The sequence below is a fragment of the Podarcis raffonei genome, chromosome 7, assembly GCF_027172205.1.
Source record: "Podarcis raffonei isolate rPodRaf1 chromosome 7, rPodRaf1.pri, whole genome shotgun sequence".
Lineage (NCBI taxonomy): Eukaryota > Metazoa > Chordata > Lepidosauria > Squamata > Lacertidae > Podarcis > Podarcis raffonei.
The window spans coordinates 50,150,365-50,175,844 of NC_070608.1; the positions used below are offsets into that span (position 1 = coordinate 50,150,365).

General features: G+C 37.8%; 1 protein-coding gene and 1 long non-coding RNA gene across 6 annotated transcripts in view; one reads left to right on the forward strand and one right to left on the reverse strand.

Moving 5' to 3' along the window:
* Positions 1 to 3,752: 3,752 nt before the first annotated feature.
* LOC128417637 (uncharacterized) lies at positions 3,753 to 6,669 on the forward strand. The gene is made up of 2 exons (XR_008331510.1): positions 3,753 to 5,452; positions 6,166 to 6,669. It is a non-coding gene; the product is annotated as an uncharacterized LOC128417637 (long non-coding RNA).
* A 153-nt stretch (positions 6,670 to 6,822) lies between these two features.
* The window catches only part of SPIRE1 (spire type actin nucleation factor 1), a 90,325-nt gene continuing 71,667 nt past the window's right edge, over positions 6,823 to 25,480 (reverse strand). For 2 of the 5 annotated variants that reach the window (XM_053396578.1, XM_053396579.1), the window contains 8 exons: positions 24,964 to 25,106; positions 23,300 to 23,353; positions 21,684 to 21,857; positions 15,186 to 15,323; positions 14,131 to 14,201; positions 13,091 to 13,118; positions 12,530 to 12,666; positions 6,823 to 10,713 (listed from right to left, as the gene is read on the reverse strand). In XM_053396578.1, coding sequence (XP_053252553.1) covers positions 10,455 to 10,713; positions 12,530 to 12,666; positions 13,091 to 13,118; positions 14,131 to 14,201; positions 15,186 to 15,323; positions 21,684 to 21,857; positions 23,300 to 23,353; positions 24,964 to 25,106 — 1,004 coding nt within the window. In that variant the 3' untranslated portion in view covers positions 6,823 to 10,454. The remainder of the gene's footprint in view (positions 10,714 to 12,529; positions 12,667 to 13,090; positions 13,119 to 14,130; positions 14,202 to 15,185; positions 15,324 to 21,683; positions 21,858 to 23,299; positions 23,354 to 24,963; positions 25,107 to 25,480) is intronic. The other 3 variants (XM_053396581.1, XM_053396582.1, XM_053396580.1) reach the window with 2 other exon arrangements.

Consider the following 25,480-nt stretch of genomic DNA (forward strand, 5'->3'; position numbering starts at 1 on the left):
CCAATCTCCGAGGAACACAAAGCTACAAACATATATAAATTAATGCACTTCCAAGCATTGTAGAGTTCAAAACTGTAGTTTAAAACTGTGCAAGATGAAAAGTTGGAAAGCTCCTGATTCACAGAGAATGACAAATATCTCGGGCATGAACACAAGATGTCTGCCTATAATCCAGTATGATGAAAACAATTCCTGTCTCTCTTCAAACTTTGCTTGCAGTATATCTCTTCTGAATATTTTGCAAAAAGCTGAAAAAAAACCCCTGAAGGCTGAAATCTTACTTGTTTAATCTTGGGGACTGGGCACGGTGTGGAATTTGTGACAAAAATAAGAAAGATGCCAAAATTCAGCATACTAGAATTCTTATGTGGAAGCATAACATGCCAAGAAAACTTAGGATGTAGCTAAGCTGCATGCGCATCTAAGTGGAATGGTGATGAATTGTTACTGGAGCCTTTTTTGCTCCCTGCCTGCCCTCCCCCGCCCCACTGGCCTGAATAACCCACGGCATTAACAATTTTTAAGCTGTGGCAGAAAAAGAGCTTCTTTAATATGATCAAAGCACCCCCCCCCCCATTTCAATATACTTTGTACAAAGAATAGTTGGATTACAAAGAGCCTGCCTTCTGTGAAGGGTATCAGGCCCGTCATGGAAGAGGTGGTGTGGCTGGGGCAGAGAAGTTCAGCATTCTAGCCCGTATGTGTGTTCATTTCAAGAAGTGGACCAGTTAACCAAAGTCACCAGCTTTCAAATGGAATCCTTCACCCCACTTCCTTTATTTTGTGTGAAGGTAAACTTGTCCATGCTTATTCATGTGCACTTCTTCCTTCTGTCTTCTATACAATCGTGGTTGAGTTTCCTTTAATAGTCCTACTCCTGTCTCCTAAAGGCGATTAGCCACACTCTTTCTTACCTTTGCTCTTTCTTGTTCCTTCCACGGATCTTGGCTGATGGAACTCTCATATGACTGCAGCTCCACAGACTGTCACTTGGTGTCTTGCTTGGTGCGATGTTGTGTCTTAAGGCTGTTCTCTTAGTTCCCTAGTGGATCTTGGAGCCCACAAACCTCCGGGCAGGCAAGCTTGGTACTATTGCTTTTATATTGTTTGCTTACCAAATAATGACCACAGTCTTACATTTTCCTGGCTAGCACATATTTATTAGATATTTAACATGGCACAGGAATATGGGCTTCTTTGTGAGGAAGAGCAGGATAGAATTTAATAATAAAATCATGGAAAATAAAAATACGTTGCATTTTCACTCCTTAGCATGTGAAAATAGAGCATGTGCTCTTTCGATCATGGCTGCCACTACCCTTGCTTCTTGCCCCTTCACATCTTCAGTAAAAGCACTCCATGCTTTTCCTTTGTCCTTGAAGGCCCCAGCATTCTCTGTTCTAGGTGACTGGAAATCAAACCTTTTTATATCTAGTAGCTTATCTACCTTCCTGAAACTTACCAAAACCTTACCTGTAGGGGGTTCTTTTGTTTTCTCTTGCTGTACCATCTTCTGCCCTTGAACATTGCAAATAACCCACCCTTGAAGCTTTATAAAATCAAAAATACATGAGCTGAGAGAATCTGCATCGTTTCCCACACAAGTATTGGCCGAGTGGGACAGTACACAAAGGGATGGTGGGGCAACAATTTAGGACTTTGCCCATTCAGCCTTTTCCTTCACCCTGCATGGTCAGGATTTGCTTCACTTTAGGAAGAAGTTATTCTTCCAGTAACAGCACCTTTCTGAATAGGACTCTGAAGAGAGCATTTTAAAACTCGTTTCCAGGCTCTGTCTCACAACTGTTACATTCAATGAGGAAATTGCCATGCATGTCATGTGTCATTCTAGGGTAAGGAGAGTCTCTAGCTACTAAATCTCTTCCTGTCTCATGGTTATTGAAAGGAAAGACAGTAGGTTTCAACAGATAGCAGTAACCTTAGCTGATACCTAAAGTTCTATTGGCCAGTTTCACTAACAAATACTGATATTCGTCTGGAGAACTGGGTGTTAGACAGTACACTGTCTCCTGCTGCACTTTTTGTTTCTATGTGCAAATAAAGGCAAAGCTTCTGTACTTCTAAGAGTTATGTAGCACAGGGAGCTGAAGCAGGTCAAGCACAGACGAGGAGTTGCACATGAGAAAACTGCAATTGTTGAAACGGTATAGTAGTCCTTTCTTGGCATTTGGTCACAATCCTTTGTTTAATCTGAATTACCTTGATTGTTCAAAAACCACTGCTTTTCATTATGTAAACAACCTTGATTAACACTGCTTTCATGCAGGTGCCATTAATGTGAAGGTGTGCTTGTGGGGAGGGGAGCGAATGCTTAATCAGCTGAGACTTGAAGGATAATTGCATGCAGAAATGTTTCTCTTCCTGTATCTCCTGCCTTTTCCCACCTGCGTTTAGACTGTAAGCTCTTCTGAGCAGAGCATCTCTCTATCTGAAATGTTAAATGCTATGGACATCTGGGGCTATAAATAACATGACCTACTTAAAAATAGCAAACTGTCTTTTCTTTTTTCTATATAGTAAAACAAAAGACTGCTTTTGTGTTAATTGCCAAAAGGGATGATCATGCAGTACACAACTGAGTCACAAACACTAAAAATAGCACAAGGGAGGCCGGTAGGTGCCGCCCTGGAATTAACCAGCCCATCATTGCAATTAAGAGGTTTTGGGAGAGTACCTTGGCACTCATTAATTGTGGTTGAACTATTAATACAATGCTTTTATGTTATTACCCCAGCTAGGGCACACAGAAAATTTAACTTACTTTGTTATATTGGTACTGCTAAGATGTACTTTTAAAAAACAAAACCTCAGTCTTAACTTCCTTTTCTCCCAGAAGCTGGAAGCCACTTACCTATGAGTAAACCCTACTAAATACAAGAGGTATTATTTTGCATAAACATGCAAAGGATTGTACTATGTATCTATTGAGAAAGCAGAGCTTGTACATTAGCTTCCTTAAAGTGTTATTAGTGCATGGAGACATGGACTAACTGGAAGTACGATTTAGCAAAATAAGATGAGGGACTCATCTTAATTGTGCAGCCATCAAGGTGGTGATTGTAAATCTTGTGAAAACAATCAATGAAACTTAATTCTAACCTTTGGGGGAAGTCCCATTCTCATGTGTTTACAGAAATAGCGGAAAAGTCCTCTGAAGAAGTGTGCATGCACACGAAAGCTCATACCAATAACAAACTTAGTTGGTCTCTAAGGTGCTACTGGAAGGATTTTTTTAATTTTGTTTTGACTACGGCAGACCAACACGGCTACCTACCTGTAGCGGAAAAGTATGCAGTGGTACACACAACTTGCTCTCTGCAATATTAGAAAACGTATTGATCTGATGGAGCAATGAAGACATCGGTACAACTTTTAGAATAGGTTTTTGTTTTAATTTGTAATGCATAAACTGCATATCAGTATTACATAACAGGAAAACAAGCAGAAGAATTCTATTGCCCTTTTCATTTACAAATGGCTACCCTGGTGCATCAGAAGCCATACAAAAACATGCACAGTGACATCACATAGGAGGAATTGAAGAACTATATCTTGTGCTTCCAGTTGTTTTTCTTAAAGGTATGCTGTTCCTCAACCCTGCAACTATACATAATTAAGAGGATTTTGATGGAAGCAAATTTGACTGAGAATTTTGCTTTCTAATATATAAGGTTGCACAGCTGAGATTTGAAACTTATGCCTAAAGAAAGTTATAAAATGGGATGCTAATATGCTGATAGAATTAAGTTATTTAACAAAGCAATAAGACTGAGCACGTTTTTTAGAGACGAATCTGCGAGTTATTTCTCCTGCAAAATATATTTCAGCTCAGTTTTACCTTTCACTATCTTTACTCCCACTCTTCTCTCAAGGAGTTCAAGCTGGCAGAGCTGGTGGCTTAAATTTATCCTGATGACAGCCCTATATGCAGGTAAGACATTTTAAAAGAGTGGTGTACCCAGGGCCACACACGATGGAGAAGGAATTTGAACATGCATCTCTCTATTGTTGGTGGGTAGCTTGTAAGTTGCTTTGGGCAAGGTAAAGAGACTAACAAATTTAATTCATTAATAATAATATCAATTCACATGATGTTTGTAAATTAATTTACCCACATACACACCACAGAAATGAACACGTGTTGCTTGTTGATTTAGAGGCCATATAGTAGTCCTTCTTTTGCCACCCCTGCTTCTTGCCATAAGCTCAAAGGTGCAGAGCTCTCTGCTTGCTTTCTAAAGCCAGCTAACTAGGAGTTGGCAACATAGCTGAAGACAGGCGTGGGAATTGAAAGCAGCATTCCACTTCCTTCCCTGGGGCAATTGGTCCTTAACAAGGGAGGAGACCTAGGTTTAACTACTTGTTTTCACACTTGCAGTGCAGGATCGGTAAAAAACAACAACCAACCAACCACTAATTGTTGAGGTAGTATGTTTTTATGTTTATCTCTTTATACTACTTACTTTTTTGTTGTCTGTGGTTTCTTTTTGTCTGCTGCTTAGATTTTTAAACCAGCAGTTTTAAATAAATTTAAAAGTACCGATTATAGCAGCCACCACCAACTTTATTGTATAAACTTTGTTCTGTAGGTGCTCCGTTGATGGATAGTGCTGTCTAAAAAAGCCTGTCAAGACATTTGATATTACTTTAGCAGAGATACTTCACATAACTTTAATATATACCCTTCTATGAACACACTTCGTTAGCAAATGCAGATCTCTACATGCCCGTTTTCCATTAATTCCGTGTCTCTTGGTTTAGAATGATGATCTCTGATACAGGTTTAGAAACAGAAATCCAACCAATTGGGGAAAAGTCATAGCACAAGAATACTGCAATACTAAATTCTGTCAACCATAGCAACTTACTGCTACAGAGCCTTTCTACCACAAAACATTCAGCATTTTAAGTCTTTGTAAGTGCAAATCTAGCTGGAATTCCACAAGGGTGCTTGTATAGTCATTACACTATTAGTAGCTTTTAAACAAGATTTATTTATTTATTATGTCTTTTTAATAGCAAAAAGATAAATGGGTTCTCCATATTATAATTCAGAAAGATGTAATATAAAAACAGTAAACTAAACTGCCAGGTATGTTCCTCTTTGGCACCCATCAGATTGTGGCAATATTAATTACAAGCTATTTTGTCTGCAATGATGTATTTTATATCCAATTTTGTAAGACCTACTGATCAATTGTATTCTAAAAATTGAAAAGTACTTAAGCTGGTGCTTTTAGAATCAGTGGTGTGGAGACCTCACCTCCTGCCCAAATGATGGCTAGATTTGCATGCTAGTTGTAACACATTATAATGGATATTTTCCCCCGGCTTAGAATTTTCCTTAGCATGGCATTACATCATGCTCATTCCAGAATATCACTTCGTGTTAGCTTAAGCCAAGATTTTTTAAATGGGTACTATAAATCATGTGACCAACCCCCCCCACCAAATAAATAAATAAATAAATAAATAAATAAATAAATAAATAAATCCAGCCATGTAAAACTAGTTGCATGGTCCCTTGGATCCAAGTGTGGTCAGTGCCATCTTGGGGAAAAACATCCACCATGTACGAAACAATATGCAAATTCAATCCTTCAGGAGTCAAATTGGTGTCACAGATAAAAATTTCATCAAAAAATACGCAATACAAATACCAGGTAATTTGGAGTAGAGTTACATATATATTGCAAATGACAGAATGTCGTTTGAATTTGCTAACATCATGGAACCTTCAAATTACTAAAACAAGAAACAAAACAAAAAAACCAACCACCAAGTATTTGAACCTGAACTAAAGTTATTTTTCGGAAGTAATCCTGAATGCATAAATAATATGCAACAGTATTCTTGATTATCTCATAAACAAGACATTAAGAGTGCAATCGTAAGCATGAGAGAATAAACACAGTAGGATGCGCCATGTGAATATGCAGAAGATTGTGCTGTGCAGTTTGTATCTAGAGTATTTAAAATTTCTTAGCCTATAAGCCACAGTAGCTTCTGCTTTTCCACAGCCACGAACACAGTCAATAAGTTGCCTGAAAATCTTGTATTTGGTTTCCAGTGCAACTGCAATCTTTTAACTGGCGAGGGGAGGGGGGAGAGCACTTGTTCTTTCTCTTCAAGGCAGAGAAAGAGTTGTGGAAATTGCAGAGGTGAGGGAGGGAAAGATGGTCTACAATTAAAATACTTGTGCTGTTAGAATTCCAAAATTGTGCTAACAAGTACCCACATGTGATGCCATCGCTTGCCTAATACCTGCTTGGTGTGTCAGCATTTCACAAATGAAAATGTGAAACCATGCGTTATTAAAAGGGAACCACTTTTGACTCGCTTCACGTGCAGTAATCACAGGAGAAGAACTTTTTGTTAATAGGGATAGGCAGAACAAAAGGGGTTGGGGAAGAGGGGTGAGAAGTTTGAATTAATGTGTTATTGAATTGAATATGCTTCCTTTGGTAGAAAGGCCAAATTAATTTATTTTCTGACAGAATTTACACAATTAATGTAAATGTAGTAGTTGCCGAGACTAAGGATTCAGCACAAATGACATGTAATTAGAAATGCAGCTTGAGGTACAGAAATGTTTTTGGGAAAGTTTTTTAAACTTCAGTTTGTGAATCTTGTGCCAATTAAATGCTTTTTTAAAAAAAATAGCCCATCAAAATTGCTTTATTGCTATTCTTCAGATACATCTGACAGATTTTCTTCCTTTCATGCAGCCCAAGCAAGTACTAAAATATTCTTTTCAAATATTGTACAGAGTTATAACAAATTATTAACACAGACAAAAGCTATGACAGAAAGGTGTTTTTATTTTCCTCATATTTCATATTTAAATAAAGGATTTCAACCAAAATAATAATAGAGTAACATTGTCACCAGGGATGCATAAAAGTTCTGTCTGCACACCAAGGCATTGCAAAGGCTTTGTTGCCACCTTCTGCAGAGCGGAGCTAGCTTGGAATTTCCCACAAAATATTTTCATGTACAAAACACACAATCATTTTACTGGATGCAGGTTTTCTACAATACACTTGGGGTACTTCCTAGATTTATTAGTAATTAGAAAAATAAATGCTTTAAAGTTCTTATGGTGCCAAGTTTGCTGTTCTAGATAGCCTTTCTCCTCTTTAAAACTCATTTAAACATTGGTATGATTTCTGATAACACAGAAGTTGGCTCATTTAGCTTATTTTAAATTTCCTCTTCACTCTTCATGAGAAGGTTGATTCTCACTACAAAGAGTGGTGGTTCTCCGAAGTTAATATATTTTACACATATTTACAAGTTGATATGATTATGTTGAAACAGACAAGGGCACCAAAAAGCTTCACGTTATAGGCAGCTTCCTGTGATATGGAGAAACAGAGTGAATATCCTTATTACTTGGACCACAGTTGGAATATTAATGGCAAGGTGACAAGAATGTTATGTCACACAACACAATGCTCAAGGAACCAAGTTCCCCCTCAGGCTTCAAACAACAACTTTGTGGAACTTCTTCCCCCAAATTAAAGGCCGGCATATTTCCTTCATCCTGACAGAAAGAGTCAAAGAGGAAATGAGAAAGGCGAAGGGCACTTGGAAAGTGGTGACTGAAAAATATCGAGCTTGCTAGTGGCAGTTTCTATTAAGATTCAATGCTGCATGTGGCTGTAAGTGCATTGTCAAAGGGAAAGAAAGAAGGAGTTGTGTTGTCTGTGTGCAGGGATAAAACTATTGAGGCAAGTAAGCAGCCTCCGCTTATATCGCTGGCATTCAAGGTGACTCACGCTGTCAGCACTTCAACCTCAAACCCCTCACCTTAGAATTTGAGGGGTCCTCTACCAGAAAGATCCCCACTTCACTCCCTGTAATTTGACTGGACCCATAGGAGCACCAAAGTTCGTGTGTGCAATACTAATAAAGAGCCTAGAAAATCTAAATAATATTTAATAGAACGAGGCGACGACATAAGTCCCAGACACATTTTACAAAGAGAATTCAGGCATTTGTCTGAACACGTGAACTCTGTATCTGTAGGCAGGAGATAGCACATGCAAGCCCTGCCCCACACATTTGTTCCAAAACTTCCCCACGTTGAGCAGGATAGGTCTATAAGGGCATAGTACTTGCATTCCCTTAAATGTGAGTAGAACATCATGCATGATTGGGTACCCTCCTCAACCTGGGGAAGGATGGAGACTGAGTGTGTGGGCTGATATAGATGGGGTTGTTGGCAGCAGGCCTTCCATCCATAGATGCATTTGTGTGTCCAGGCACATATCAGAATACAACTTATTTCTCTAGAAAAGTAGCTAGACAACCGGTTCTTGATAAAGACCCAGTTTGAGGAAATAGAGCAGGTTAGCTACATGGAAGGAGAAGAGATGACAGAGAAAACCTGGCAGGGTGAGAATCTCCTAGCTGATGCCTCACCTTACTGGGAGCTATTGCTGATGCCTTTGTGAGCTGTGAGGTGACCCCTTTGCTTCCACACAATTTGTGGCATTTATTAATAAAATGTAGCAAAATATAAAAGGAATAGGTGCTTTCAGTCCATTTTTTCCAAGTTGATTAATGGAAAAAAGACTATAGTCTAACAATACTTCTCGGTCTGATGTCATCACAATGCAATTTTATCATGTCAATTAACAAAGTGAAATTTAACTTCTGCTGTTATTGACCATGGGTTATGTCCATTGGTGGAACTCTTGTGGCTTTCCCTGTAGGAGTGTTTTATTTTGCCAGTGAGAATTCCTCAATTGTGCCAACAGTGCCAGTTTTGTCTGTAGTGTAGTGTAGTGTAGTGTGGTTTATCCAATGAAAATAGAGTAGTCCCACTGTCTTGGATGAGTTGCTTAAGAATAATTGGACCAGAGACCCCATTGCATCCTAAGACCCCAAACATTTGTGCTTGTGCAGTTAGTTAAATTTCAGATATTAGAGCAGCAATATCAGGCTTTTAGTCTTTACATCGTGGCTCTATTTCTTGGCCTCTAATGTTTTGGTTTTCTTGGAAGATAAGATTCATTTCTCAGCGTATTTTCATTAAAAAAATGTCTGGAGGTTGCATTAAAGCAGATTCTGCTTATTTTGGAAGTGAACCGAGATGTCTCTCATCAACCTAAAATGTGAAAATGAAAATTCAAATATTTGAATCCTTCCTATCATATACTGAATGCTGATATTAAATATGGACCTAGCCATTAAAAACGTGAAAGGATTATTGTTCCTGTCCACTGGATGATTTGCAAATATTTATAACTGTGCTGTTATAAATATAAAAACAACCTAGCTGCACACTCTACTCTAAGCCCCAGTTTGTTTACATTTAAAAATCAGAATATAAAAGAGTGCAAAAATGTAATGTTTGGTAATATTCCTGGAACTTCAAAACAGCTAGACAGTGTTTCTCCAAACCTTAAAAAAAACCTACCTCTCAATCTGAGACACTCCTGCCTCAAATTTTTGCAGGGTATAAAATTTCTTTACAGCCAAGATACAAACCCCTGTAAAAATGGGGCTTATAATGGATATGCTTCCAGACCCTTAATTATAGCAGTACTTAGGTGTTCTACTATAATACAAATATACATATGATCTATTTTCTCAGGATTGTCACCCAGAGAATGTTCTTAATTTTACAAAAAACTCATTAATATTAAAAAGTTGCACTTATCTTGCATCCCCTCCATAGAGAGTATTTTGCTTATGTCTAAAAGCTACAACTAACAACTACTGCAACTAACATTCAGAATACATTCAAGATAGGGAAGAAACTGCTATTACTTTAGACATAACACACTTATCATTATACTGGAACAAGTAGCAGCTGCAGGAAATAGTTACCCAATCCAGGCTTCTTAGCTTATTCAATATTTTATTCTAGAACCCAGACAGCATAAACTATCTAGTTTGGATTGATCGACCATGGTGAGCACATCCTTTAAAGCTTTGTGCTATACCATAAGGCATTAAGAGCCATGGCCCCCGTCAATTTTCTGTAGAAGCATGGGCTTGTGTGCCACAAAGACTGAAATGCATATGTTAGTTGGTAGTAAATGCCAGCATAGTTCAATAATTACAACTGTGCTAACACCATTGTGTAGTTCTGTAACTATATTTTGACTCTTTTCTTGAAAATTATCGAAGGAATGAACACTAGAAAAAATAATGCAAGTAAAGGCGCTCTTTGTACACTGTGCCACATACAAAAAGGCAACAATTTCAAACGGACATTTTCTTCCTGTGCAAACAGTTTTATCTACTGACCTGCTGCATAGCCCAATTTCTTTCTCTCTGTGTATAAATTATGGAGTGGCAAAACCAGTGATCTAATGCAAATGTAAGCTGTCGGGTGGAACAAAGGAAAAAAGACATTCTGGTTTCACCGAGTTCTCTCAAGACTTCATGAATACAAAGCAAAGAGAAAGGCACACAGCTCAGATCTCATTGATAGTCCTCTCAGACGGGCAATACTCCGAGGTGCCTGGGGAGGACATGTAGAACGACTGGGTTTTCCTTTTTAATCTGGCTCGCTTGTTAGCCAGGGAGAGGCTGCGGCGGCTTGAATTGATGATTTCCGAAATGAACTTTTTGCAGTCCACACACACTTCCATGGTGCTCCAGTCCTCCATTAGCTCTTTTGGAAATAGTGCTTCTTCATCTGATTTATCTACAGACTTGGACTTTGAGGATAACCTGAAAACAAAGCAACAATTCTATTCTTATTAGGGTTATTTAGCTTTCCAATTGTACTAGAGAGGTGAACTCTGTGCACTCTAAAATAACAAATCTGTCTCTCACAGGTCTTTTTACTTCCTAACATATTGTGTCAGGGGAGAGAGGTGTTTCTTGTGGCCAGTTATGATTAATGCAAAACACAGATTAATCATAGCAAAATTGTGCTATTTGGCTAACAGATATGAAGGCATTTATGATCTTAGAAAATTGTTATATACAAGCAAGAGAAAAATAAACCTTTGCAAATTAGATTCATAAATGATTTTGCACATGGTTTCTCTAACTTTAATGGCAACCTTAAGTTGAAAAACTAGTTATGTTTCTCTAACAAAAAATGAAACAAATTTTATGACGAGTGAGTACGAAAAAAGACAACTGCAAATTTTAATTTTAAAAAGCTAAGCAAGTTCTTTTCTTGCAGCAAAACCTTAAAAACTAAACATTATGTCCGATTGCAGCATCCTGTTCATGCAAATGAAACTTGCCCTTCTGCTATAATCTTGCAGCCCTTTGTACACCTCCAAAATCTGCTCTAAAGAATTGGGAAGATGTGGAGCTGATTGGGAGAATTAGGAGGGTGGTGATGAAAGGAAATTATGATGCGTCTGTTGGAGCAACACTGGATTTTGACAGTGGGTTATTGTGCCTTGAAGAATAGATAATTAAAAGAATATTTCTCGAAAGTTACTTCAGCATGCAAGATTGGGGGCAGAGATAAATTTTAATATAATTTTAAATATTAATGTGAAGATCCAAAGAGGTACATGTGTACATAAGATCAACTTATTGAAGTTTGGGTTGTTGTTTTTTTAGGGGAGGGAGGTGTGCCAATTTCCTTTTTCAGAAGCTACACCAGGAAGCCCACCAACCTTTGGGTGTAGCTTTTCAGGGAGTCTGAAGGGCTCCCACAAGAAAATGGAGGTTGAAATGCTTTTATAGATTGAACACCTTTTGATCACTGCCTGGAAACTTGTTGAAGGATAGGGTCTAGAGCTTTCACAAGTACCTATAGTACACTTCTAAAAATGTAATAGTACATTTGTGGCAGTATACATCTATTTGCTGGAAGTGCGAGAAACAGAGAGGTGACTTCTTCCACATGTGGTGGGAATGTTCACTGACCAAAAAAGAAAAAGGGAAAAAAGGAAACTACAGATACCATTGGTCTCAGTGTTATTTTTTTGCGTTTTCTGTTAAAATATACAAGTGGTTTAGTATGACAAGAACATAAGAAAGTGGCATCTTATATGCTGTTGGAAGCAAGAACTGTTTGCAAAAATGGTGATTAGCAACCACATCAACTGTTACTGAATAGCCAGGTTAATGCATTATGTCAGATTTAAAGAGAAAAGCCAAAGATAAATTTGCCACAAATTGGCAGCCATTTATGGACTCAAACAAAGCTCTATGGTTGAGCAAAATATATTGTTGTTTTATACTGATTTGAAGCCAGGTTTGGCAAGGATGGTAAATCCATTTTATACAGATTCTTGCCTATTTTCCACTTTTAACTTTCCTTTTGAAATAAAATAAATTTTGTGTTAATTTTGCAAATGTCACCTAATTGTAGTTCTGCAATGGTTTATTTAAATTCTGACAGATCCCCCCCATTTAATTGTATTTATTTTTTTAAAGAGAGAATAATAGTAAGCATCTTAGAAATAAATATATGTAACAATTCACTGCCCCAAAACAAAATGAACTATGGAATATAGTCCATGAAAGTAGCTGGTAGTAGATAAGCAGTCTAATCTTAATCAGAAGTATCACTTACCTTGGCATGCCCCTAAGGGACCGGTGATGGCTAGTGGAAGGTTTATCTGGCCTCATAAAACTTTCTCCTTTCTGTAAAGCCGAAGGTCCCAGAGAAAAGATGGGAAGTGTAGAATATGGCTTTGATGGCAGGCGCATCTGTTACAAAGGAAAGAGAATAACAATTATAGACTGAGCTACCTAGAGACAGTGCCATTATGTGGGCTTGTACAACTTTTGCAAGCATATTCCCAGTCAATGACCCAGAATTTGTGAACCATAGAGATACCAAAGCAATACATTCCCTTCTACAGGAGTCCCGTTTTAAAAAATGTTGCAAATACATGTATTGCAAATGCTGTAAGAAAAGAAATATGAGTGAATGAACACTACTGTGTATATATGACAAGTATATTCAAAGCAGGGGATGCTGTAAACTGATTTTTAGGGGGGGGGCGGCGGTTTCTGCTGAATTTTTTTCCGTTGTACTTTGTTGTACTATGAAGATAGTAAAGCAGCTGTTCCTGATGAATCACACCATAGATTTTAAGAAGATGAAGGATTTATAGGTTTCTGAACTTACCTTCTTGCAACACTGTGAGCATACAGGCCTATAAAAGAAAAAGAAAATATGTGACTTACTCAGCTAAATGTAGTAATACTTTTGCAGGACAGCACTGGACACGTCTCTTCAAAAGTTGTATTGTTCTTTCCTAGTAAAAATGCTTTATGAGCTACGAACTATTTTTGAATTTCACTGGCTTTACCTGAAATACCAGAACTCAGGAGAAGGCAAAAAATAAAAACAAAGGATTGTCATCCAAAGAATCTTGAGCACATGGCCTGGGTCTTGCCCATCTTCATGTTTCAACTGCAGTCCTGAGCTACAAAAGTGTTGCCTAATGTTAGGGCATACTGTAGCTTAGATGAGAAGTTTAGGGACCTCACAAGCCACGATTGGCATGTTTCCATAGGCAGTCCTATAGATATTAACCATTATCAGGAAATTAGGAATGGAATGTGTGAAAAACCCAAGAGCCCTATTCAGACTTGACATCAGCACTCTTCTTTTTATTTAATCACATCCTAGAAGATTAGATGGCAAATTTTAAATGGCTCTTACGGGAAACTAGCAGGAACATTAAACTTGAGTGGCAATGTTTTCTTATAATTTCATGCAAGCAGTTTGTATTAGGGAGCATGTATGTGCAGACCAAGGGGACTAAATATCATTCATCCATTTCCTGCTCTTAAGATATTGATTCTGAGAAACTTGCACAACCATGGCATTTGAGATACGTTGTTGCAGCATCTACTCCCTTCTTTGGCAACTTGTTCTTTTTATGTCATTCTGCCAACTTCAAATATTAACACTGAATCTTAAAGTGCTTTTATTCTGTCTTATGTCCTATCCCATAATGAGCATTTGCTAATCATCCCTACTCATTATCTAGGAAAACACAAAAACTCCCTGTTCAAATTCACCTTTACTCCTAAATACAGTACAAATATCACCTTTTCTCCTTCAATTACATACTAAATGTAACACAAAAAGTTAAAGCAAACAGAATTCTGCTCCAGTGCCTTCACTAGTTATTGTTACTATGAAAACCAAAGGCTTACCTTTTACAAAACTGACAGGTATAGGACCAGGTGAAGAAAGAAAACCTCCTTGTTCGGCAACAAAAACAGAGCTATAAAAATTGAGAAGAGCCCATAGCATTAGTAGGTCTTTCTAGAAAATCAATTTACTAACATCTAAAAAAAAATATCAGTAAAGATAAAGGGTAGAAATTGATGTCACACTATTACGAATGTTCTGTCTGCACAAGTATATCAGCTTGGCAAATGGAACAATCCCTGACCCTACAGAGTCCATTTCAGGGAGCATGCAGTGGGGGAAACCCAACTGCACAAGCAGAAGCCCTTGCACAGGACTTATGGAGTTTATGATGAGCAGCACAACTCCCCCCACTTTTCCTCTCCCTTGCAACCAGCTGTTCAACCTCAAAATGTGTTTTAGAGGGTTGGGAAAGATTCTGGAACAGATTTGGGGGTCAGGCAAGGAGAAGAAGTAGTTTGCAACCCAATACATCCAAAGTGTAAAGTTAACCAGCCGCCTTATAGATTAAATCAGTGCAATTAAATTTGTGAAATTTTTTCATGGTCCTTTACTTAATCTAGAAGAAAGCACTCAATTAGAAATCTGACAACACAATCCTAAATGCATTCTTACTCACAAAGAAGTTCCAAAGAGTTCAGTAAGAACTGACTGAAGCATTTCCCCCATTCTCAAATGACTAGAATTACACACAACTCAACAACTCAAAGAAATGTATGGTTTTATGGTGCTATTCTTCACTTGATCCAATATAGCACTAAGTAACTGTACTATCAGCTCAAAAACATACACTGGGACTTTCCTTCCTTCCCAAATCTGCTTTGGAGGGTTGGACGGAAACCCATAACAGACTTAGGGGATGTGCAAGGGAAAAAGAAGGTGAGAAAATCCTATTGCAAAAGAATAAATCCTTGAGCTGAGGGTGGGGGAAGATTACTTAACATGACATTGGATGCAGGCCTTAATTTGTTAATTTCTGGAGCTCTAATAACATTTAGCTGAATTTCTTCTTCATTCACTCCTGGTTCTCTGGGAAAATCAGCATAAGCATCCTTACCTTTCCTTTCTTGAGGGCAGTATAGACATCTTTATACTGCTGGTACTTCTCTAGCTCGGCCTTCACTAGCACTTGACGGATGTGCATTACTTCTTCCACTGTAAGAGCCAGGCATTCCACTGGGTAACAAAACTCCTCCTGAAAGCCAAAAGGTTCTATTTTAAATATGTATCTCACAGAATTTCATAGCCGCCAGCCTAGAGAGCCAGTCACCTGGTTAGTAATTTGAGGAGAGAAAAGATTTCATCACCCAAACCAGAAGTGTATATCTGGTCTAGAGGCATCACGTGTTTCCAGAAGGCTAAGAGTTTAGAATTTGCAACCAAAGGGGTCTAATGCTCACTAAAAACATATTGTCATTTATTAAGCTAATTACTGTATTATGAACCTCACATTATACATTTGTGTTCTGATGCAGAAAAATGCAAAATAATGTTGCCTGTCACTGAAAACACAGGTGCTTATTTTCACTGAAATGTCTGACACTCTGTGATGCCTAGAACAGACAGAGAAATGGTTAGTAGCCCAATCCCAAAGAGAACTTTATTCTGTGGTATCATATGTAGGTAACATAGTATTCTAAATATCCAGTACAGTTAACATTACACACAGGTTATATTGTTCCCGTATAATGTTACACAATCAGTTTAAACTTCATACAGTTACATACAGTGATATTTGTGACACAAATATAGTATTGCTTTCTGACACTAAAACTCCCTAGCAAATTGATGCTAAGCTGAATACACATTAAGCACTGATGGTACCACAGGATAAAACACCAATTCCCAATTATTTGTAATTGATTAAATAAATCTAGCTAAAAGACAGAAATTATTTACACATCCCACTATGTTGTGCTTTCTAACAGGGCACAGTAAGTCTTTCAACACGGCATGTTGACCCTACTGGTTTGTACAAGGGCAACCAGTCATCTATGGCGTGGAGCTAGGACTTTAGCCTAGATCCAAAGCCAACATTATCAGCTGTCAAAAACAATGGCAGGAAATTTCCATAAGCATAGTAGCATAATACTGCACATTTGGAAATCCAATTTTCAAACCAAATATGCAATTAAGATCCGCTGCAAGTTATTTAATTTTACAGTCTAAAGATTTTCTGTCTTTTAGGAAGAAAAAAATCAATTATGATGTATACCAGATAAAAATGTGCATTTAGGAGCCACCATATATATATTTTAAAAACTGCAGTCTTACCAATCTAGAAATGGAACACACACAGAAACTTCATCTTGCTTAAGGTGCCCACAAAGGTCTATAAACTGAGTGAAATTTGCCTTTGTAATCATTACTTTCTTGGTATTGTTCAAGATGCCATTTTTCTGAAGAGCCAAAATTTAATACAGCTTGCTTTGAAGGATACTTTGCTTCAAAGCAAAGCCAAATGTGTTTCATAACCAACACATTTCAGAAAACAATTATGCTTTCTAATGTGTTTCCAATGCCAGGTAAAGACCTTTTATTTCCCAAGCTTTTTAAATAAAAAAAAAACCTTTCATTGATCTGTTTTATTTTGGATACTGTTTTTAAAGAGTTTCTGTTTCTAGTTTTTAAATGCATTAGTTATTTATGGTTTTTAATATTTTATTATAAGGTCTTGGGTTGGATCCTGAGTTGCTTTCAGTGAATAGAAAGACTCCTTCTATTCACAGAATGGATTGCAATCCAAAAAGAGCAAGCAAGAATAGGTGGCTTTTGCCTGTTTCCCCTTCCAATCCCTTACCACGCTGCATTTGAGGCCTTCAACCCCCCCAGGAGGGATGTAGGGCTAAGGGAGAATAAACAAAAAATACTTATTTCCATTTCTTCAAGTGAGTGGAGTTCTGTTCTTCAGAACTCTGGATCAAAGCCATTGTATCTGATTGGCAGGGAATCTATCAAAATAAATAGTGATGGAGGCTGACCCAAGGCCTCGCTTCATGTTCCAACACCAGGAGAGACATTTTGTTGTGATTGTGGCAGGACTTTTCAGTTGGGGTACCGGATTGTGCAACTGCCTCCTCCCAAAGAGATTTGATTAGCCTATTCAGCGATGATTGTTAGGTGGGTGGTTAAGATTTATTTTATTTTGGCAGGCTTTTGATTAGTTTTTAATTCATTTCTGCCTGTGGATTTGTTCTGTTAACTTGTTTTAAGACTCTTGGCTTTCATAACAGTGTCTAACTGGTATCAATGTTGTAAATTGCCTTGAGTGAACCTTTCTGGACTGAAATCTATAGTGTATCCAGTTGTGTCTCCCTGCTGACAGAAGTGACAGAAGGCACTTTGATCCAGCAAAGGCTTCATTACCTGAACAGTAGGCAGTCTGCAGCCCCCTCCAAATCTGATCAAGAGGGTTTGGAGACCTTTTGGCAGATGAGTGTATGGACCAGCAGGAGAAAGGGAGAATTTGCCAAAACCACCTCCCCACCTTCCATCAGCAGAGAGGCACAACTGGATACAATTCATAAAATATCAAGCAGGGGAAAGTGGTTCAGTTTTTAATGCAAAAGGGATGCATGCCTGGCGGTACTAAACCCCCTCCCACCTGTGGTTTACCTCCATGCAGTAGATGTGTCCCCTACCCCCAATAACATTTCCTCCTAGCATATCTATCTCCCTCCTTTTAACAGCAAACTAACACCATATCAATATACTGACTATACCCCAATGTTTCAAAAGCAGTCCATGATGCTGCATTGGGATGAGGAAACACAAAGCCAAAATCTAATTGGACATGCAGAACTGAACCATTACTCTGAGCTGGATGGCTTTTGAAAGCTAGTCCACCATATTCAATGAGAATTTCTATACTATATCATCATTATTATATTTATCTCTGCCACCCCCTCGCACACTTTATCGTCACAAGGCAGCTTAGGCTGAGAGCATGCGCCCGGGCCAAGGATATCCAGTGAATGTCAGGGTTAAGTGGACTTTTGTCCAAGTCTCCTAGTAAAGGTAAAGGTACCCCTGCCCGTACGGGCCAGTCTTGACAGACTCTGGGGTTGTGCGCCCATCTCACTTAAGAGGCCGGGGGCCAGCGCTGTCCGGAGACACTTCTGGGTCACGTGGCCAGCGTGACAAAGCTGCATCTGGCGAGCCAGCGCAGCACACGGAAACGCCGTTTACCTTCCCGCCAGTAAGCGGTCCCTATTTATCTACTTGCACCCGGGGGTGCTTTCGAACTGCTAGGTTGGTAGGCGCCAAGTCTCCTAGTTTAGTACTATTAGCACAACACTATTCATTGTGCTAGAATTTCTTCCATTTAAGTATACTTAGGATTACACCAAATACCCAAAATACACATACCATTTCAGAGGATGAAAGAGAAAAATTCAAGTTTGGAAATGTGTGCACCATACAGACACACTCACTAGAGAGCCAGTATAGACCACAACCTCAACTTTTTCTGCTTTGTAATACATGGAATAGCCTTTTAAAAGATTTAAATTCTAATAGTATTTGCTTAAATTCTTCCCTTAGCTGTCTTTACTGACTGCAACCAATTAAAATAGCACTTAATGAATACTTTAGGACCCATTACTACCAGCTACACTGGAGTTCTGTAATAGCTTTATTTGTCTTTATTTATTTGTAATAACTTTATTGTGTCTCTTAGGTTTTTTTCTTGAATATGCTCTATTGTTCTCCACTACAGTAGATAAAGAAAATATTATGTCCGTTAAAAAAATAATCTATATATAACTACAGACATGAGCAAAAAAATAATAATTTTGGTCTAAATGCTTTTTTTTTCATTTTCAAGAAGTTAACACAAGGACAACCAAACTGCAATGCAACATTAAAACAAATGATAGAGATACTGAGTTCTAATGGGAATATATTTTGAGATGTTCCAATGAGATTACGTATCAGCTAATATCCTTTTAATGAAAGCAAGTCATTGAGCAGTCCAATTGAAGTTTATTGAAAGAGGCATTTGGCATTACCAGTTCCATACAAAATCCATTCCACTATCATGAGTACATGTAACTGAGTGTACATCATTGACTAATATTTTTTTATTTCTAAGATTTTAAAAATGAAAATAATGAAAATCCACTATTTGCTGGATTTGAACACATGTTAATATTGAATAAAACTTGATATAGCAGAAGCACAAGCAATCATGAGTTCAAAATGACAAGCATGTCTGACTGCATTCCCAGAACCTGGGAACTAGAAGGTCAGTTATGTAAATTCTGATGTTTATCTGAAAAGGACCACAAAGTCTTTAGTGCTTGAAGGAGGCTTTTCATCATGTGAGTCTCTGTATGTCTTGACTGCATCACTCTGCGTCTCTCTAATAATATTGGCCAGGATCCAAACAACAAGGGAATTACTCCCATGATCTCAAAAACTCTACTGGACTTGTGTCCCCACCCCAACAGTTGCCCCCCCTTTTGGTATGGCAAACTGTTTTTGAAACTGAAAGGAGCTTCAAAATCATGATAGGACATGGGAGGTCAGATATGGGGGTGGGGCAGGGAACGATGGACAAAAGATCTATTTAGATCCAAGCAATTTAATTTCCATCTCATGTTAATTGTACCCAACAGGCTGTAAAACGTGACTGTGATTCATCACCATGTATTTAAAATAGTTGCTAAAATATACTTGTAATGCCTTTTCCACAATCCCCATTAAAATGCATGGGAGACGCATTGAGCATTGTCATGCCTTTTCATTTTTCCTAAGGAGAAATTTCTCTGGTTTGTGCCTAGCAACTCTTCCCCACAAATAATTAAATATCTATAATACTGTTGTTTTTATGAGAGTTTAACTTTCGTTTCTAAATATGTACTGAATCCAATTTTTATTGAACATGACAAACGGTTTGAGTATGGAATAGTTTAAGAGTGCCTCCAACTGGGCTTAGCATTGTAAATGAGTCATTCAGATTTCACATATGGCTTCACTGGCAATGGGTGTTTAAAAAAAATTAATTTATTGGATTTTCTGCGGAAAGGGTCTAATTACATGGCAAAAAACAAAGGCTGGCGTTTTGATGCTAATGACACTGTGTGATCACTGCAGAAAAAAACTTGCAATCTCCTAATAAACACCCATCTGGAAGCACCTTTTATGATTAGAGATTTTTTTTGGGGGGGGTAGCTCATAACCCAGTCTCATGGAGCTGTTGCTAGAGGTATCTCAGAATCCAAAGTGAGGGAAATCCATTCAGTTCCACTCTATATTCTAATTTGGGGTGTGTTCATACTACCACTTACTCTGCATCCAGTGCGCCCACACTGCTAATTTTTGAAATCACATTCACATGTTGTTAGCCACAATCCTTACCAATTCTGTGGTTTCTTGACAAGAATTGCTGAGGTTTCATGAGGCTTTTCCCTCCTCAAACCAGCTTCAATCTGATTAGAAAACTGGATGCTGAGTAGGCAGGAACGTGAACATAGCCTAACAGTGGTTGTTCAGGTGCCGATGACAGCTTCATGAACAAGAGTTCCAGGGGGGTTGCAGGGGCAGGAGACTAAAAATGCCATGCGCATCAGTTGAAGACATCCCTGGCCCCTCCCTAATGTGGAAACTCTGTGCAAATAAGACTTGAAACACAGCAGAGAAAAATGAACTTGCTGTTTCAAGCCACTAATGTGAGCGGACCCACAGGCTGCTGCTAGTCTCGCCTCCACAGGGCTGAGACAGAAGGCCAGGGTACTTGCTGATGCAATTCTGTTTATAGTTCTTCCTGCACCAGAAGCAATTTAACTAGCTTTGGGGTTTTACCAGTAGGATGGAGCCTTGAAGCTAATAGCACTGCTTTCATCATGGAAATGGCTCATTCAACTGGACTGAAAGTGTCCCATATATATCTTGCGCTCTTATATTGCTACTTATCAAAAACTAATAAAGGAGTAACTTTAATCAGGTAAAATATAGTAAATATTGATAGATTGGTAGAGAAAGTAAACCTACATTGTATATATATTCTGCAATTCTATTTTATTGTAACAAATATATTAAAATTTCCCTCAGATGTCCTTACACAAATCCTCAGAATCCAATATGCTTCTTAAACCTACTTGATTTATAAACACTGGTTTGTGATTATATTTGCTTGCTGAGTTGGCACACATAAAGAGAGAAATAACGTATAAATATCAAAATTTGGGCAAAACTGGACATCTGTGGTTTCAGATAAGTGGTTTTAAAATATTTTTTTAATTCTTCTGAACTGGCTTTCCACTGCTTTTTATTTTTATTTTTAAAAATTCCACTGATTTAAGATTATGACAATTCCTTCCCTAATAATCTTGTGATGTTGCATTTTTAGTTTGCTGTCCTTTCATAAGTGATTTCTCTTCCCCAGCAAATTGATTAGAGAATCTACACATGCACAGAAAAGTCTACAGATGTTGAAATCAACTTGAATCAGAATCCAGTGACAATCTAGGCTGTTAATTCTTGCCATAGCTCCCCTTTTTGAAGGGAGAAAAAGATGGCTAAGAAAGTATATAGGGAGCAGTGCAAGGCAAACCTTTGAGAGTGTCCACTTGTTGTTAAAAGCTCTCTCACAAAGATAATATATAGTCCTTGCCACCCCAAATAAGGCTGCTTCAAAGGGATGGGAGCTAAGCTGAGAGGCTGTATGTATGGCTGGGAAAAGTGTTTTGAGCGTCATCCTTGGAAATAAACTTGTTATCCTGGGAACCTGAACAACAGACAGGAAGAAGAAAAGGGAATGCTGAACACGAGCAACAATTTTACCAGTGCTTCTGATTATGTAACTCTAGCTCCAGCATTAATTTCCTTAGTATACTAGCAAGCCAGTTTAACAAAACCGTAGCTAGTATGTGAAATAGGACGAGTTCCCTTCTAATCCTGTTGAAAAAACAAGCAACTTTCTGTTCACTGGAAATGATGGGGTTTCTTTCACCTTGGGAGACCAACTGCCATCATTGGAGCAGAAGATAAGCCATGAAATTTCATCAATCCTGGGGGAAGGGATGAAGAAGTTTGCCATTAAATTTAAAGTAGGTAGCATACTTTGAGCTTACTTATGTCACTTCCTTCATTTTTTGAGCCTGTCCAGTAATTGCATCCCTAAAGCCATATGTTAGAACTAGGCAAGGAAGTCTAACCGTGTTTAATGACACTGAAAGTCTTCAATGATAATTTGAAGTAACTACTTAAATTTCTACAGTTTTTTATAGAAAAAATGGCTATGAAATGTCAGGTATCACCCCTAGGAGGCACTATTACACAATACAAATACACGAACAAAACACCATAATAATCTCTCTTTTCTCACATCATCTTTTAAAATAGCATGACTGGGCCACATTTGTTTACAAAAATGTATGAAGTGAACATAAGGCTACAAGTATTAACACAGAACTATATTTCATTGCCAATATATGTGCTGCTTTCTGATACTACAGAAATTATTGCAGCCATTCTTATGTTACGTTAGGCATATTAAATGGACATGAACTTTCAAATTTTTTCTCTCTCTCTCTCTCTCTCTCTCTCAGCAAAATAATGAACCAAGGAGAAAACTATTCTATGGCCTGAATAAACCTTATAAGATTTGTGCATACTACTTCAAATCCAGTTCCATCAAGGAATTTCTTTGAAATTTCTTCTTTGGTTTGATTAAGTAAGCTATACATTTTCTGGATTAGTTAATGGTTGAAACACTGTGATGCAGATGCACCAGAGACATACAATCTGCAAATCTAAAGGAACTGCCTTCTCTGTATGTATCACTTCCATTCACTCTTTTCAATATCTGTACCACACAAACATTTCCTCAGAACAGAGTGCTTTCAGTTGTGGCACACTGTGAAATGTTCTCTTTTAAGAAATTCCATCAAGCCAAGAACTTAAATGGGTAAAGGCCACTCTAAATAAGATTCTAAGCTAAACTGAAATTTGGATTTTTATTTTGTTTTCTTTGATTTGGCCAATTGCTATCGATTTATACTTTTTATCTATAATTTTGTGGGGCGGGGTTTGTTTCTGCTACTTTGGCTTTTTCATTTTATTTTGCTATGTTGTTGTTTTAATGATATGTTGTAGCCGCCTTTGGTAGTTTTACAAGTAAGGCGGAATACAAAATTTTAAAATAAAAAAATAATGATGAATACTTACAAGAAGCCTTCTCATTCTCATAAGGCCAAACAAGAACAGAAATAGGGGGCGCTCCTTTTGATAGTACAAGATATAAAATATTAGATTGTTATTCAGAAATATTTGTAGATGTAAAGTTCTCCATCCAAATTTTGTTTTTCACATCTGCTGTAATTTTATCAACAGATATTATATTCACAGTTCTTGCTCCCATCTTACCTTAGATCTCAAGAACTAAACACAGCTGCCAAAGAACATCTTTCTTCCACAGACAGAGCTCTAAAAGTGAAACCCAGCTAGTACCCAATATCAGCTGACAGTAATGTAAAAAGGCAATAAATTTTATTCTTTTGTCCCTTTTTATTGAAAAAAGAGAGCATAAGAGGTCCCTATAAATGAATAGTAAAAATACCTAAAGAAGACAATCAATAAAGTTTTCAGATTATTTTACGAAAGGATGGATGAACTGGGAAGTTTTTCAAAAGCATAAAAAAGAAAACCCCATTTTGTACAGGATCAGAATAATGTTAATCAGAAACGGCAATCAATTAAATACTCCCAAACAATTCCCCCCCCCATGTAGATATGTGGCTGTGATAGACCTCAGTGGAAACAAACATTTTTGTACCACATAAAAAAGCCAGATTTTCTGTATGTTGATTACTTCCCTCAGTCATACTTCAAACAAACTCTCTCTTATGTCTAAAACAATTACTCTCTTTAGCTAACTCTTCAAAAAATAATACTTTTTGTGTTGTACTCTGCATGCTGCACTAACAAATAAGCTTAAGGTTACTGAAATTCCATTTACCTAGGATCATAAGATGTACTCAAGTTAGAATCATATGACAACAAACTGTTTGATTTCTTCTTGGGGAATAGACTGTGCCCTCTACATTAGTGAAGTATATTATTTAATACAAGTTAACCTCAGCACCTTGAAGAGTTGGCATCCAAATCATGGCCTCTTGAGCCAAGGAGGAATAAGAAGGGCTCTCTTCAAGTTAAGCAATGCAAATAAATTGACTTGAAGAGCTTGCAAGTGCCCCTTGCTCTCTCAAAAACTTCTTTCAGTCTTCCTCAGTTCTAAGGGACACTCTTGGGCCCTTCTGGCAAGGGACAAGAGACTAAAAAGTGAACTTGGAACTCTCATATGAAATCCAAGTTATTTAAGGCACAGTGCCAGCCCCAAAGCAGGCATTTTGTTCCCCCATGACACTTACATGCTGTCGGAAAACTGCTTTCAATTAAAGCCAATTGGCTAATCTGCTGAACTTTGTTTTCAAGAAAAAATTAAAAAATTGTCCTCAATGGATTCTTATATTGCCATGCAATCACATCTGCTCTGGGCTTTTTAAATCAAACTAACATGTGTGTGGGGGGGGAAGTATCAACCTTCTTGTTATTTAGAAACATAATAATTTTGTCAGCGTATTTAAATAAAAATGTCATCAACGCTTAAGCACAATATTCAAAACTTGAATCAGAAAGTTCCGAGTTTTCTCCTGGAGTTTCCAATCAGTTTACAGTGGATGAAGCTCAAGTGCTGATTCAAATTCTCACACAGTTCAAGGTAGTATTACATCTGGGTTTCAACACAGCATTTCATTATCCTCTCATTGTTGTGGAGCTGTTGTGTCTTTACCCATCAACCAGTGTCGAAAATTATCTACCACGCTACTTACAAGTGATCTGGAGCTCTGCTTTGTAGGTGGCAGGAACTGTCGAACATTGGTTGGTGTTTCCTTTTCAATGGAATGTCGCCTCTGAGGTGGCTGTCTCCTCTCTGGCTGTGGTGTGGATGATATTGGCAAGAATTTTGGAGGCACTATAAATTCAATCAGCATCAATTAGTTCTAAGTAACAGTTTACTTTGCTAATAATCAGACATTTTCTTTTAAGAACAGGACCAATGACATCAAAGGAACCCAATCCTATTGTTCTATTCAGACTGTGGTGATGCTTTAATAAGTGGAACTGCATCAAGTGTTGAACACAATTTTCAGTGTATTTATTATGGTGGTAAATTTATAAAAACGATTCCAAGTCAGCTTCCAAGCCAAAATCTAATAAAATTCTTCTATATTTATTTTAACACCTTCACGGGAAGATAACAAAAATATGAGCTAAGGTTTCTTTATAAACCACATACCTTTGTGTGAAATCAACCCAGAGTGAGGCTAAACTATTTCCCCAACAATT